Source organism: Manis javanica, chromosome 1, assembly GCF_040802235.1.
Source record: "Manis javanica isolate MJ-LG chromosome 1, MJ_LKY, whole genome shotgun sequence".
Taxonomy (NCBI): domain Eukaryota; kingdom Metazoa; phylum Chordata; class Mammalia; order Pholidota; family Manidae; genus Manis; species Manis javanica.
In genome coordinates, this window is record NC_133156.1 from 240,198,633 (window position 1) to 240,211,131 (window position 12,499).

General features: G+C 44.3%; 1 protein-coding gene across 12 annotated transcripts in view; it reads right to left on the bottom strand.

Annotated features, from left to right (window-relative positions):
* Positions 1-12,499, bottom strand: part of TRAPPC12 (trafficking protein particle complex subunit 12) — a 79,797-nt gene that overhangs the window by 23,868 nt on the left and 43,430 nt on the right. For all 12 annotated transcript variants that reach the window (XR_012123011.1, XM_073217186.1, XM_073217191.1 and 9 more), the window contains exon 6: positions 6,022-6,134. Coding sequence is in view for 11 of the 12 variants with exons in the window: in XM_073217186.1 (XP_073073287.1) it covers positions 6,022-6,134 (113 nt within the window). In the remaining variant the exon portion in view is untranslated. The remainder of the gene's footprint in view (positions 1-6,021; positions 6,135-12,499) is intronic.

Genomic DNA, 12,499 nt, shown 5'->3' on the forward strand with positions numbered 1-12,499 from the left:
AGAAGAGCCGCTCAGGTCCTGCTCAGGCCAGCCAGGCACATTACATGCCAGTGAGCAGCGAGGCCCCAAGGCGACCACATGGGCCACACGAGCTCATGGGCCAGTCAGTCAGCATTTCTGGGCCTTGGTCATCTTCTCTAGACATTGGGATAATGGTGACCCCTGCTTCACAGGGTGGTTAAATGAGTCAATGATGAGTTAAAGTGGAAAATGCTTAAGAACAGAGGCTGGACTGTGTCAGACAAAATTGTCAAAATTCCAATGTCATATTAAGACTTAAAATCTTCTCTCAAATACATAAAAATTTCCTGCACTGTGATATGTAAATGAATGAAGCCATAATTTAAAAATCACCTGTATACAGTTTAGAAATTCACTGGTTTAGCATTTCTCAATAAAGTCACGTTTTCTATTTCTGAAAATAGTTATATTTTAACTATGTTTTAAGATTAAAGGAAAACAATGTTAGAAATTAAAAAATGTTGGTAGCATAATCTCCCCCATCAACTGATCAAAGTGGAAGAAAGCAAGCAGTCTTTCTCCTTATCTTTTAGGTTATAAATCCAGAAGCTGACACAGTGCTCGAGGGTGTGAGGTGCCCAGGACCACCTGTATCGGAGCAAGGTCCACTGCATGGGGAGGGAGCTGCCCACTTCCTTGCGAGGCACACTGAGGACACCACCTTCCTGGAACTCCACAGAAGTTCCATCAGGAATAGCTAGGAACTGAGAGGAGGAATCGGCCTGACATGCCCTCATTAAAGAAGAACTGTAAAGGGCAGCTGCTCCTGCTTGTTGGAGTAGTTTTAAAAGCACTTCCACACACATGACTGCACTTCACCTCACAGCAGCACTGGGAGGTAGGTAGGAAAGGTGGTTTCACTCTCAGTCTGAGGGTGAATGGTCTGAGGGGTGGGTTGCCCATGGCCTGGAAATGGACTCTAAATCCCACATTTTTTTCTTGACATCACTTAATCGAATAACCTGATCTGTTGATGCAGCTTGGTGCCTTCCTCATAATTGTTACTTCCCAACAAAGATAATTCAGAGAGCACTTCTTAACCCCACCTGCGTTCAGAGTCAGTACTACGAATGACAGCTGTCACGATACAGTATAATTTGCTTTGATTCTGGAACATTTTAATCCATTATCTCCTTAAATATTGCCCCAGTGCCTCTGTCTGACATGGAGCAGGTGCTCACTGCATTTACAGGATGCATGAATGGTCTGGCACATTTGTTTCCACTGGCACTCTAGGCACGTGTTCACATGTGTAATTTCTACACAAGGGATTATTTTCCTGCTTTTCACCTACCAACAATATTAAGATAGAAATATACACCAACAAACTGACAACCTAGAAGAATTGGACAGATTCCTGGATATACACAATCTTCCAAGACTGAATCAGGAAGAAATAGAAAATCTGAACAGATGGATTATGAGTAATGAAATTCAATCAGTAATCAAGAAACTCCCAACAAACAACTCCAGGACCAGATGGCTTCACAGGGGAATCTACCAAATATTTAAAGAAGAGTCAATACCTGTCCTTCTAAAAATACTCCAAAAACTGAAGAGGAAGGAACCCTTTCAAGTTTGTTTGTTCTATGAGGCCAGCATCACCCTGATACCTAAACTAAAGACACTACAAGAAAAGGTAAGTTACAGGCCAATATCCCCGATGAACACAGATGCGAAAATCCTCAACAAAATATCAGCAAACTGAATTCAGCAATATGTAAAGGGTCATTCACCACAATCAAGTGGGATGAATTCCAGGGATGCAAGGATGGTTCAACAGCTGCAAATCAATCAAGGTGATACACCACATTAAAGGGAAGCTAAAAACCACAGGATCATCTGAGTAGCTGCAGAAAAAGCATTAGACAAAAATTTAACATCCATTTATGATGAAAACTCTAAACAAAGTGGGTATAGAGAGAACATACCTCAATATAGTAAAGGTCAATTGACAAAACCACAGCTAACATCATATTCAACAGTTTAGGGCTGACAGCATTCTCATTAGGAACAACTAGGATGGCTCACTCTTGTACTTTTATTCAACGTAGTACTGGAAATCCTAGCCACAGAAATTAGACAGGAACAAGAAATGAAATGTGTACAAGCTGGTAAGGAAGAAGTAAAACCATCATTATTTGCAGACAACTATATACAGAAAACTGTAAAGCCTCCACCCAGAAACTACCAGAACTAATAAGTGAATTCAGTCAAGTTGCAGGATACAAAATCAATATATAGAAATCAATATACAGAAGTCTGTTGCATTTCTGTATACTAATAATGAACTAGCAAAAAGACAAATTAAGAAAACAATCCCATTTATAGTTGCATCAACAAGAATAAAATACCTAGGAAAAAATTTAACCAAGGAGATGAAAGACCTGTATTCTGAAAACTCTAAGACATGATAAAAGAAAGTGAAGATGACACAAATAAATAGAAAGATATCCTGGGTTTGCAGGTTGGAAGAATTAATATTATGAAAATGTCCATACTACCCAAAGCAAGTTACAGATTCAATGCAATCCCATATAAAATTCCAATGTCATTTTTCACAGAACTAAAACAAATAATCCTAAAATTTGTATGGAAGCACAGAAGACCCTGAATAACCAAAGCAATCTCAAGAAAGAAAACAAAGCTGGAGATATCATGATCCCTGACTTGGAACTATACTCTAAAGCCACAGTAATTAAAAGAGTGTGGCACTCACAGAAACAGACATGCTCATCAGTGGAGCAGAAGAGAGCGCCCAGGAATAAACACACACTGATATGGTCAATCTATGACAAAGGAGGTAAGAATATAAAATGGTGAAAAGTCAGCCTCTTCAATAGATGGTGTTAGGGAATCAAGATGATTTGGTACTGGCACAAGAACAGACCCATAGACCAACGGAACAGACTAGAGAGCCCTGATATAAACCCAACCATATATGGTCAATTAATATACGATAAAGGAGTCATGGATATACAATGGGAAATGACAGCCTCTTCAACAGCTGGTGTTGGCAAAACTGGACAGCTACATGCAAGAGAATGAAACTGGATTATTGTTTAACCCCATACACAAAAGTAAACTTGAAATGGATCAAAGACTTGAATGTAAGTCATGAAACCATAAAACTCTTAGAAGACAACATAGGCAAACATCTCCTGAATATAAGCATGAGCAACTTCTTCCAGAACGCATCTCCTCGGGCAAGGGAACAAAAGCAAAAATGAACCCATGGGACTACATCAAACTAAAAAGTTTCTGTACAGCAAAGGACACCATCGACAGAACAAAAAGGCATCCTACAGTATGGGAGAATATATTTGTTAATGACAGATCCGACAGGGGTTAACATCCAAAATATATAAAGAACTTACACGCCTCAACACCCAAAAAGCAAATAACCCGATTAACAAATGGGCAGAGGATATGAAGAGACAGTTCTCCAAAGAAGAAATCCAGATGGCCAACAGACACATGAGAAGATGCTCCACATCACTAATCAAAAGGGAAATGCAAATTAAAACCACAAGGAGATATCACCTCACACCAGTTAGGATGGCCAGCACAGAAAAGACAGGAACAAATGCTGGTGAGGATGCAGAGAAAGGGGAACCCTCCTACACTGCTGGTGGGAATGTTAGCTAGTTCAACCATTGTGGAAAGCAGTATGGAGGTTCCTCAAAAACTCAAAATAGAAATACCATTTGACCCCAGAATCCCACTCCTTGGAATTTACGCTAAGAATACAACTTCTCAGATTCAAAAAGACATATTCACCCCTATGTTTATCGCAGCACTTTTTACAATAGCCAAGATATGGAAGCAACCTAAGTGTCCGTCAGTAGATGATGGATAAGGAAGAGGTGGTACATATACACAATGGAATACCATTCGGTCATAAGAAAGAAACAAATCCTACCATTTGCAACAACATGGATGGAGCTGGAGGACATTATGCGCAGTGAAATAAGCCAGGAAGAGAAAGACAAATGCCAAATGATTTCCCTCATTTGTGGAGTATAACAATGAAGCAAACCTGTAGGAACAAACTAGCAGCAGACTCAGAGACTCCAAGAATGAACTAGCGGTTCCCAAAGGGGAGGGGTGGGAGAGGGCGGGTGGGGAGGGAGGGAGAAGGGGACCGAGGGGTATTATGTTTAGTACACATGGTGTGGGGGGTCAAGGGGAGAACAGTGTAGCACAGAGAAGGCACATAGTGGGTCTGTGGCATCTTGCTGCACTGATGGACAGTGACTGCATTGGGGTATGAGTGGGGACTTGACAATATGGGTAAATGGAGTAACCACATTGTTTTTTCATGTGAAACCTTCATAAGAGTGTATATCAATCATACCTTAAAAAAAAAACAAAAAAACCCAAAAAAAACCTAAAACAAACAAACAAACAAAAAATGGTGTTGGAAAATCTGGTCAGTTATATAGAAGACAGAAATTGGATGACTTTCTAACACATTCATAAAAATAAAGTCAAATGGATTAAAGGCTTAAATAGAAGACCTGAAACCATAAAACTCCTAGAAGAAAACAGGCAGTTACCTCTCTGACATATGGCTTAGTGATTTTTCTTTTTTGTATCTGTCTCCTCAGATAAGGACAACAAAAGCTAAGATAAACAAGTGGGCCTCTAACAGCTGCAAAACTTCTGCACGGCACAGGAAACCCTCAGCAAAACAAACAGGCACCCTACTGTATGGGAGAATATATTTGCAAATGATATATCTGAAAAGTGGCTAATATCCAAAATATACAAAAAACTCATAATGACTCAACACTATAAAAACAAATAATCCAAATAAAAAATGGGCAGAGGACCTGAATAGACATTTTTCCAAAGAAGACACACAGATGGCCGACAGGCACATGAGAAGATGCTCCACATCACAGACCATCAGGGGAATGCAGATAAAACCACCATGAGATGCCACCTCACACCTGCCAGGATGGCCACCATCCAAAAGACAAGAAATACCAAGGGCTGGCGAGGATGCCGAGCGAAAGGGAACCTCCTGCACTGCTGGTGGGAACGTAAACTGGTGCAAAGCAGTATCGAGATTCCTCAAAACAGTAAAAACAGAAATACCATACAGCCCAGCAAGTTCACTTCTCGAAATTTATCTGAAGAAAATGAAATCACTAATTTGAAAAGATATATGCATGCCTATGTTCATCGCAGCATTATTTACAATAGCCCAGATATGGAAAGAACCCAGTGTCCACAGGTGGACAAACAGATAGGAAAGTTGTGGTATATACACACTACTGAGTATCGGCCAGCCATAAAAAAGAATGAAATCTCGCCATCTGTTTCAACTTGGATGGACCCGGAGGGCACTATGTTAAGTGAAATAAGTCAGAGAGAGAAAAACAAATACCATACCTCACTTACGTGTGGAATCTAAAAAACAAAGCGAATGAATAAACAAAACAGAACAGGAACAAACTCATAGAGAAAACAAACTGGTGGCTGTTAGACGGGAGGGCGGTGCGGGGATGGACGGCACAGGGGAAGGGGACCAAGGGGCGCTCCCGCGTGGGTATCAAGTCAGTCACAGGGATGGAAGCAGAGCAGGGGCAACGGGGCCGATCGCTGTGACGACGCTGTGTGGTAACGGGGCGCCTCTGCTTGGGGTGGGAGCACTGTGTGGTGTATACAATGCTGGGTCACTAGGTTGCACACCTGAAACTAATATAAATTTGTATGTCAATCTGCAATTAAAAAAATACTGAGGAAGAAGGATGTTGGGTCTCAGGCTTTGCCAAACACCATCCACTGCTCTCAAAAATAATTCTGGCAAGAACCATGAATGCCACTGGTCACAGTGGATGCAGGCCTGCCTTTCTGGAGGAGGAAGGGGGATGGGGGCGCTGGGGCGGGGTGGGGGCAGCCACACAAGGCGCTTCCTGCGTGAAGGGCGGCTGTGCTCCCCCCGGACATGGGGCGGGGGCGGGGGAGGCGCAGCGCCGGCCTGCCGCCTACCTTGCTGCAGACGGCCTTCACTCCATGCAGCCTATCCAGGGACTCCTGAGGGCTCCCCAGGTACTGCTGAAGCTCCGCGTGTAGGATCCGCATTGAAAAGGGGACCATGGAGCCTGGAACGAAACCCAGAGTTGAGTGAGTTTGCTGGCTGTAACTAAGCACGCTTTCACCCTTAGCACACGTGACGGGGGCCTGCAGTGTCTGAGCAGAGGCCATGACAGAAGCCCTTTATTTCCTGGTGAAGTATGCAGTGGTGCCAATTACAAAATGTATGGAAGTTTTCTTGGTAAAGCTGTATGAAAGTATGTTCTAGACAATTATCAAAGGAGAAAGGTAGAGGTCACCACTTTCCCCAGACATGCCTCAGTCATGCATAAACGAGACCCCCGCCAATAAAAGACACGACGGAACACAAGTACGTTCCGGTTCCTTGCGTCTCCTGGGTACGGCAAGCTCAAGCAGAAGGCTGTGCGGGTGGGATCCCCGGAGGAGAGCTCTGTAAGGTGGGATCCCTGAGGAGCAGATCTGTAAGCAAGTACAGAGGGAGATGGAAGACCGAGGGGGAAGCTGAGGGCGGGTCTTGGCCCAGATCCCAAAGATGGAGCCAACATACATGTGCATGTGGGTGACGACACGTGTGTGGCTCTGGAGTGGAAGGTCTAACTCAGAGCTGTCCAAAACAAAGTTAGCAAACAAATGTGACAGTGTATAAAATGAATTATACACGATGACCAAGTGGGATTTATTCCAGCAATGCAAGGGAGCTGGATGTGCAAACGCCATTCTCCACGGCTGCCCCAGAGGAGTGATTCCAGGGCACTTCCAGCTCCGTCAGTGTGACGGGGGTGAGGACGGAACTGAAAGGTGCTGCAGCAGAGACGAACCTGCGCGCAGGATTTGAATGGGGTGCCGCGTCTCTCGGGGTCTTTTTGTTAATGCCATGTCCTCTTCTAGTATGATTAGGGATATGATCTATAGTATAAATACTAAGGACATAGAAACCTTCAAAATAATCAAACAGCCAGCACTAATTGTAAGTGAGATAAGGCATATGAAAATGTCAGCAGAGGGCAACCAGTGAGTTTCAGAAAAGGACTTTTAAAAATAGGTCAAAGCTGCCATTATTCACATCTGGAATATAGTCTGTAAGAAGGGTAGAAAACAAGCTGTGTGACATTTGCAAGCCACTTAGCCTCTCTGTGCCTCAGCCTATCTACCTATCTGTGAATCATCTCTGTGCTTCGGCCTGTCCATCTGTCTGCCCATGAACCATCACTGAGGGCCTACCACGCGCTACACTAAGCTGGCATCATGTACTTGGAAAGAAAGAGCTAACGTCAGTCATCTATGTGTCCACCTCAGGTTGCTAGAGACAAACAAAAGAAAAGCAGAAGAAAAGTAAAAATAAGAGCAGAAGTAAATGACAATGAAAATAAGAAGTCAACAGAGAGAAATCAACAAAACCCAAAGCTGGTTCTTTGACACAAATCAATAAAACTTATAACCTCTGGCCAGACTAACCAAGAAAAGAGAGAAGACATGAATTAGTAATATCAGAAATGAAAGAGGGTCACTACTACTGATGACATGGACATTAAAAGGATAATAAAGGAATTCTACGAACAATTCTATGTCCACAAACTGTGTAACCTGGATGAAATGGGCCAATTCCTTCAAAGATACAAAGTACTAAAATTTACACGAGGAGAAACAGGTAATCTGAGTAGGCCAATACTTATCAAGAAATTAAAACAGTTAAATAATAATCTTTCAAAAAAGAAATCACCAGGCCTAGATGGTTTCACGGGTGACTTCTACCAAACACATAAGGGAAAAATGGTACCAATTCTCTACAATCTCTTCTAGAAAAAGCAGAAGCACAGGGGACACTAATTCATTCTGTGAGGCCACCATTATCCTCATACCAGAACCAGACAAAGACATTACAGAAGAGGAAATTTATAGACCAATATGGCTCATGAACATAAAGACAAAAATCCTCAACAAAATTAGCAAGTCAAATCCAACTAAACTGAATTCAACAAAAAATTAGCAAATCAAATCCAACAGTGTATAGACCATGACCAAGTGGGATTTATTCCAAGTATGCAAGGCTGGTTCAACACTTGAAAGACAATGAATGTAACCCATCATATCAAATAGGCTAAACAAGAAAAGTCAGACAATATATCAATAGATGCAGAAAAAGCATTTGACAAAATACAACACCATTCATGATAAAAACTCTCAGCAAAGCAGGAACTAAGGGAAATTTCCTCAGCTTGATAAAGAATATACACAAAACCTCCAGCTAACCACCTACTTAATGGTGAGAATCTAGAATATGGCAAGACGACCCCTTCTTAGCACTTGCACTGAACAGCGTACGGAAGCCCCAACTAATGCAAGAGGACATGGACAGTAACAGGAACTGTCATTCGTTGCTGGTGGGGGAGCAAACTGCCCTAACTGCTGTGGAGGACAGTCTGGCAGTTACCGTGACACTAAACGCGGCTCTCCATGACCCAGCAGTGGCACTCCTAGGTTTCTACCAAGTCCAACCACAAACCTGCACAAGAATGTTTCCAGCAACTTTATTCATCATTGCCAAAAACTGGAAGCAACGAAGATGTCCTTTAGTAGGTGAATGGATGAACTGTGGTACATTCAGACAACGGAATCTTTTCCATTAATAAAAAGAAATGTGCTATCAAACCACAAAAAGACATGGAGTAATCATGAGCGCACACTGCTAAGGAAAAGAAGCCAGTCAGAAAGGATACATATTGTGCAACTCCAACAACGACACATTCTGGAAAGGACAAAACTATGGAGGCAGTAAAAATATCAGCGGTTAGAGGCTGGGGGGAGGAAGGAATGAAGGGGCAGAGCACGGAGGCGTTTGAGGGCCGTGAACTCGTTCCGCACCAAGCACAGTGACGGGCACAGGTCACTATACCTTGGTCCAGACCCAGAGAAGGTACACCACCAAGAGCGGACTCCAAACTACAGTCTTCAGTATAACAGACCAACCATTATTTGTTCACCTACTGTAACAAATGAACCACATAATTGTAAGATGCTGACAGATGTTAATAATGATAAAAGATGTTCATAAAAACCGTGTGCAGGAGAGTAGAGGAGACCGTACTGTTTGCTCGACTTTTCTGTAAGCCTGAAAGAATTCTAAAAAATAAACTTTAAAAGAATAGAAGAGAAACCCAACTGCATGTAGAAAGCAATATACAAAAAGGATGGTACCCAAAAATATTAGATGGAACACGTGATTTTTCTAAAAACCCTTGGGGTAAGTGGATGGCCAAATGAAAGAAGATAAAACCAGATACATTCCTTAGTCGTGGAGAAAGGACTGTGTTCTTGGCATCTCTCACTGGAATTGTAAAAAGGATGTTTTCCACAAGGGGTAATAAATTCCCTTGGTCGGAAGGAAGAAAAGGAGTTGAACCCCAGTGAGGGTGGAAGGTCTGAAAGTAGCCCAGGCGAAACCCACCCTCCAGTCTGGGGATGCTATGGGCAGGGGAGGGCATTCCTTAGTCGTGGAGAAAGGACTGTGTTCTTGGCATCTCTCACTGGAATTGTAAAAAGGATGTTTTTTTCTAGAAATTCTAGATAAGGTAGCCCGCCACTGTAGCTGAGAGTCACGCCGGGACCCGATTTAAGGCACACCGAGCGGCTGGAGAGGCTTCTGTGTGCTGACCTCTGGCCGCAACTAGGTAGAAACTTAATTCCATGGAGAATACTTTCCAAGCACCAACTACTTTGTACATAAACTTTTGGAATACAACTGGGCAGAGTATGTGGTTGTTTGAAACATTAAACCACAGAAAAATAGTCTAGTTTGATGAAAGTTAAAAAGGTGTAAGTTTCTATGTGGTACGAGCAGCTTTAAAGCTCACAACTTCGATTGAGATACTTATTTTTAGCCTAAAGAGATGAGAAGTAGATTAAAAGAAAATAATTTTAACTAATTATATAAAAATATGCAAGCAGATAGAGGAAGATACAGACTAATTTTGGAGAAAAATGACACATACAAGGTGAGTTTGAAGGTAACAGAAACCCTAAGAATCTGAAACCTTGCCTCAAAGTTATCCTTTGGCCAGCTGTGACCTCACCTGCATGGACCTGGTAGAGACGTCAGCCCCACCCAGACCTACTGCATCAGAACCTGCAGTTGGCAAGATCCTGGGTGATATGTGGACGTGTAAAGTTTGCGAAGCTCTGCTCTAAACCGTCGCCTCATGATGTGAAGTAAAAACGTACTCATCCCAGTGCCATTAAGCAGTGATTTCTAATTTCTTAAACATAGCTCAAAATGCACATCCCAGCTCATTAGGATCAAATTAAACCTTGGAACCAGTACTATAGAGAATATTCATTGTGTCATGCAAGAAAAACCTCCCTCCTTAGATAGGTCCTTGCTATCTCCTACTTTTTAAAAACAATACAGGCATTTGAAGATGAAATGGGGGCAAGAGAAAGGACACTGAGAAACCAAGGGTCCTGCCTCTCCTGAGCATGGCTGTGAACCTGGCATTGGACCTGCCCATGTGGCTGCTGCCTCTGTGCCCAAGTAACCATTAAGAGCTACCAACTCCTGGGAGTGTATGGACCCTTGTTCCCACCACCAGGACTTGCTCCTCCACTGGCTGCTTGGTTCTCCCACCCAGACGGAGGATGAGAGAAGCACCTGCTGGGAGCTCTGTGGCAGGAAGAGGGTGGTCAACCCTGAGCAGAATCCCCTGCGCCATCTGCACGCAGTCTTCCCTGCAGCAAGCAGGCATCCATCACGCCTGCCGTCCAGCCCTGCCATCAGAGCCCCTCTGCGGCACCGTGCACGGGTCGGTCAGTGGAGGACACTGCCTATGGCAGGTGACACTCAAGATGCCTCTGAGACCTGAGTCTGGGGCTTGGACTCTGCCCAGACAGCAGCCAGGCATGGCGGGGGAGGGGGGGTGATGGAGAGCAGCTCCAGGGCTGGGTCCTCAACACGTGGCCCTCACCTGTGACCTTCCCAGAGCAGGAGAGACTCCCTCCTGTTCTCTCTCGGTCCCACTAAAAGGTCTTGCGTCGCTTAAAAACCTCAAATAAAAAAACCAGAGGAAAGCACAAATACAGACTCATGTAAAGGAGAAAAGTGAAAACAAATGAGGGAGAAAAATGCCCCTTCCTAGAAAAAATACACTCTTCCCGGGGTCAAAACAAGAAAAGAGCAGCAGCTGCGGAAGGAGCTCCACCTCCAACCCCTGAGTTTAAGTGAGCAGATGCTGACAGCAGCCGGAACAGGACACAGGGAACAGGGTGGACAAGAGGAAGGGCACAGGGTTGCTGACCTACATTAACTACTCAGTCTCCCCAACAGAGTACGGACCGGAGCTGCTCCGGCACGATCCAGACCTTTCCTAACAACGCTGTGTAGTTTTGTGTGTCTTAAGAAATACAGGTAAAATGCCTTTAAATTGATGCTCTGTCTGGTGAGCCCATCTGAAGAGTGCCACCAGGAATCTGAAATCCTCAACCTGGGGGCCCCTCTCTCCTGCAGGGAGAGAGCACCTTGGAAAAAAGGGCTGGTCAAAACCTGTACGGAAAAGTAATTCCTGGTGGGTCTGTTTTTCTGGAAGATTCCCATGTATAATCATGACCTGCCAGAATGTGGGCTGATATAAATACTGTAGAAGCGCTCTCATTACTCACTTAGAAAGCATTAAGAAAATACTCCTACAAAATTCATTGTCTGCAGTCCCTACAGTGCTGCATCCCACGGTGACGAGTCAGAGCAGATCACTCCTGAATAGCCAGGCCTCCGTGATGGGCAGTGAGAAATGAAAGAAAAGCTGAGGGAGATGGTTTCCCTTCTGTGGGGAGCTGCTGCGCACTGGGTGGCCGCCGTCGGACCGCCTGCCATTCGACGTGTGTGCTAGGTGGTGGCGACCTCTTTGCATCTTTTCTATCACCGCACAGACAGGGCTCCTGGGCTGTGGCCAAGCTGCTCTGAGGCTATGGTGCATGGCACCTGGCGAAGGCCAGCGGAGAGCACGCTGAAAGGGCCCCATAGCTTTCCCGTTCCGCTGCCTGGTGCTGACGCCCCGCACTTGGGTCCCTGGGCACCGTCCTCTGTTTTGCTGGTCTCGGCGTCTTTCCCTATCCTCTGATCTGCTGGCAGCCGTTGAGGGGGTGCTGCATTGCCAGCGTCCCTTCCAGAGAGCACGGTCTTTGGAACACAAGTGACTGGATGTCTGTGCCTGATAAATACCGTGCCATGAACCTTTGTCAAAAGGCACCCCTCAGAACTACCTTTGACTTCACTGCTGCATTTTGAATAAAAACTAAGCAAAACAGCCTGAGGCTGTCCTAGAGCAAAGTAACGTAGGCGGTTGTGATTTAAACAGGGAATTCAGTGAGGCTCCTGGGGCCATGAGGCAGGATGGACCCCCGCCTCTGGTCCAGGCTGGACTGG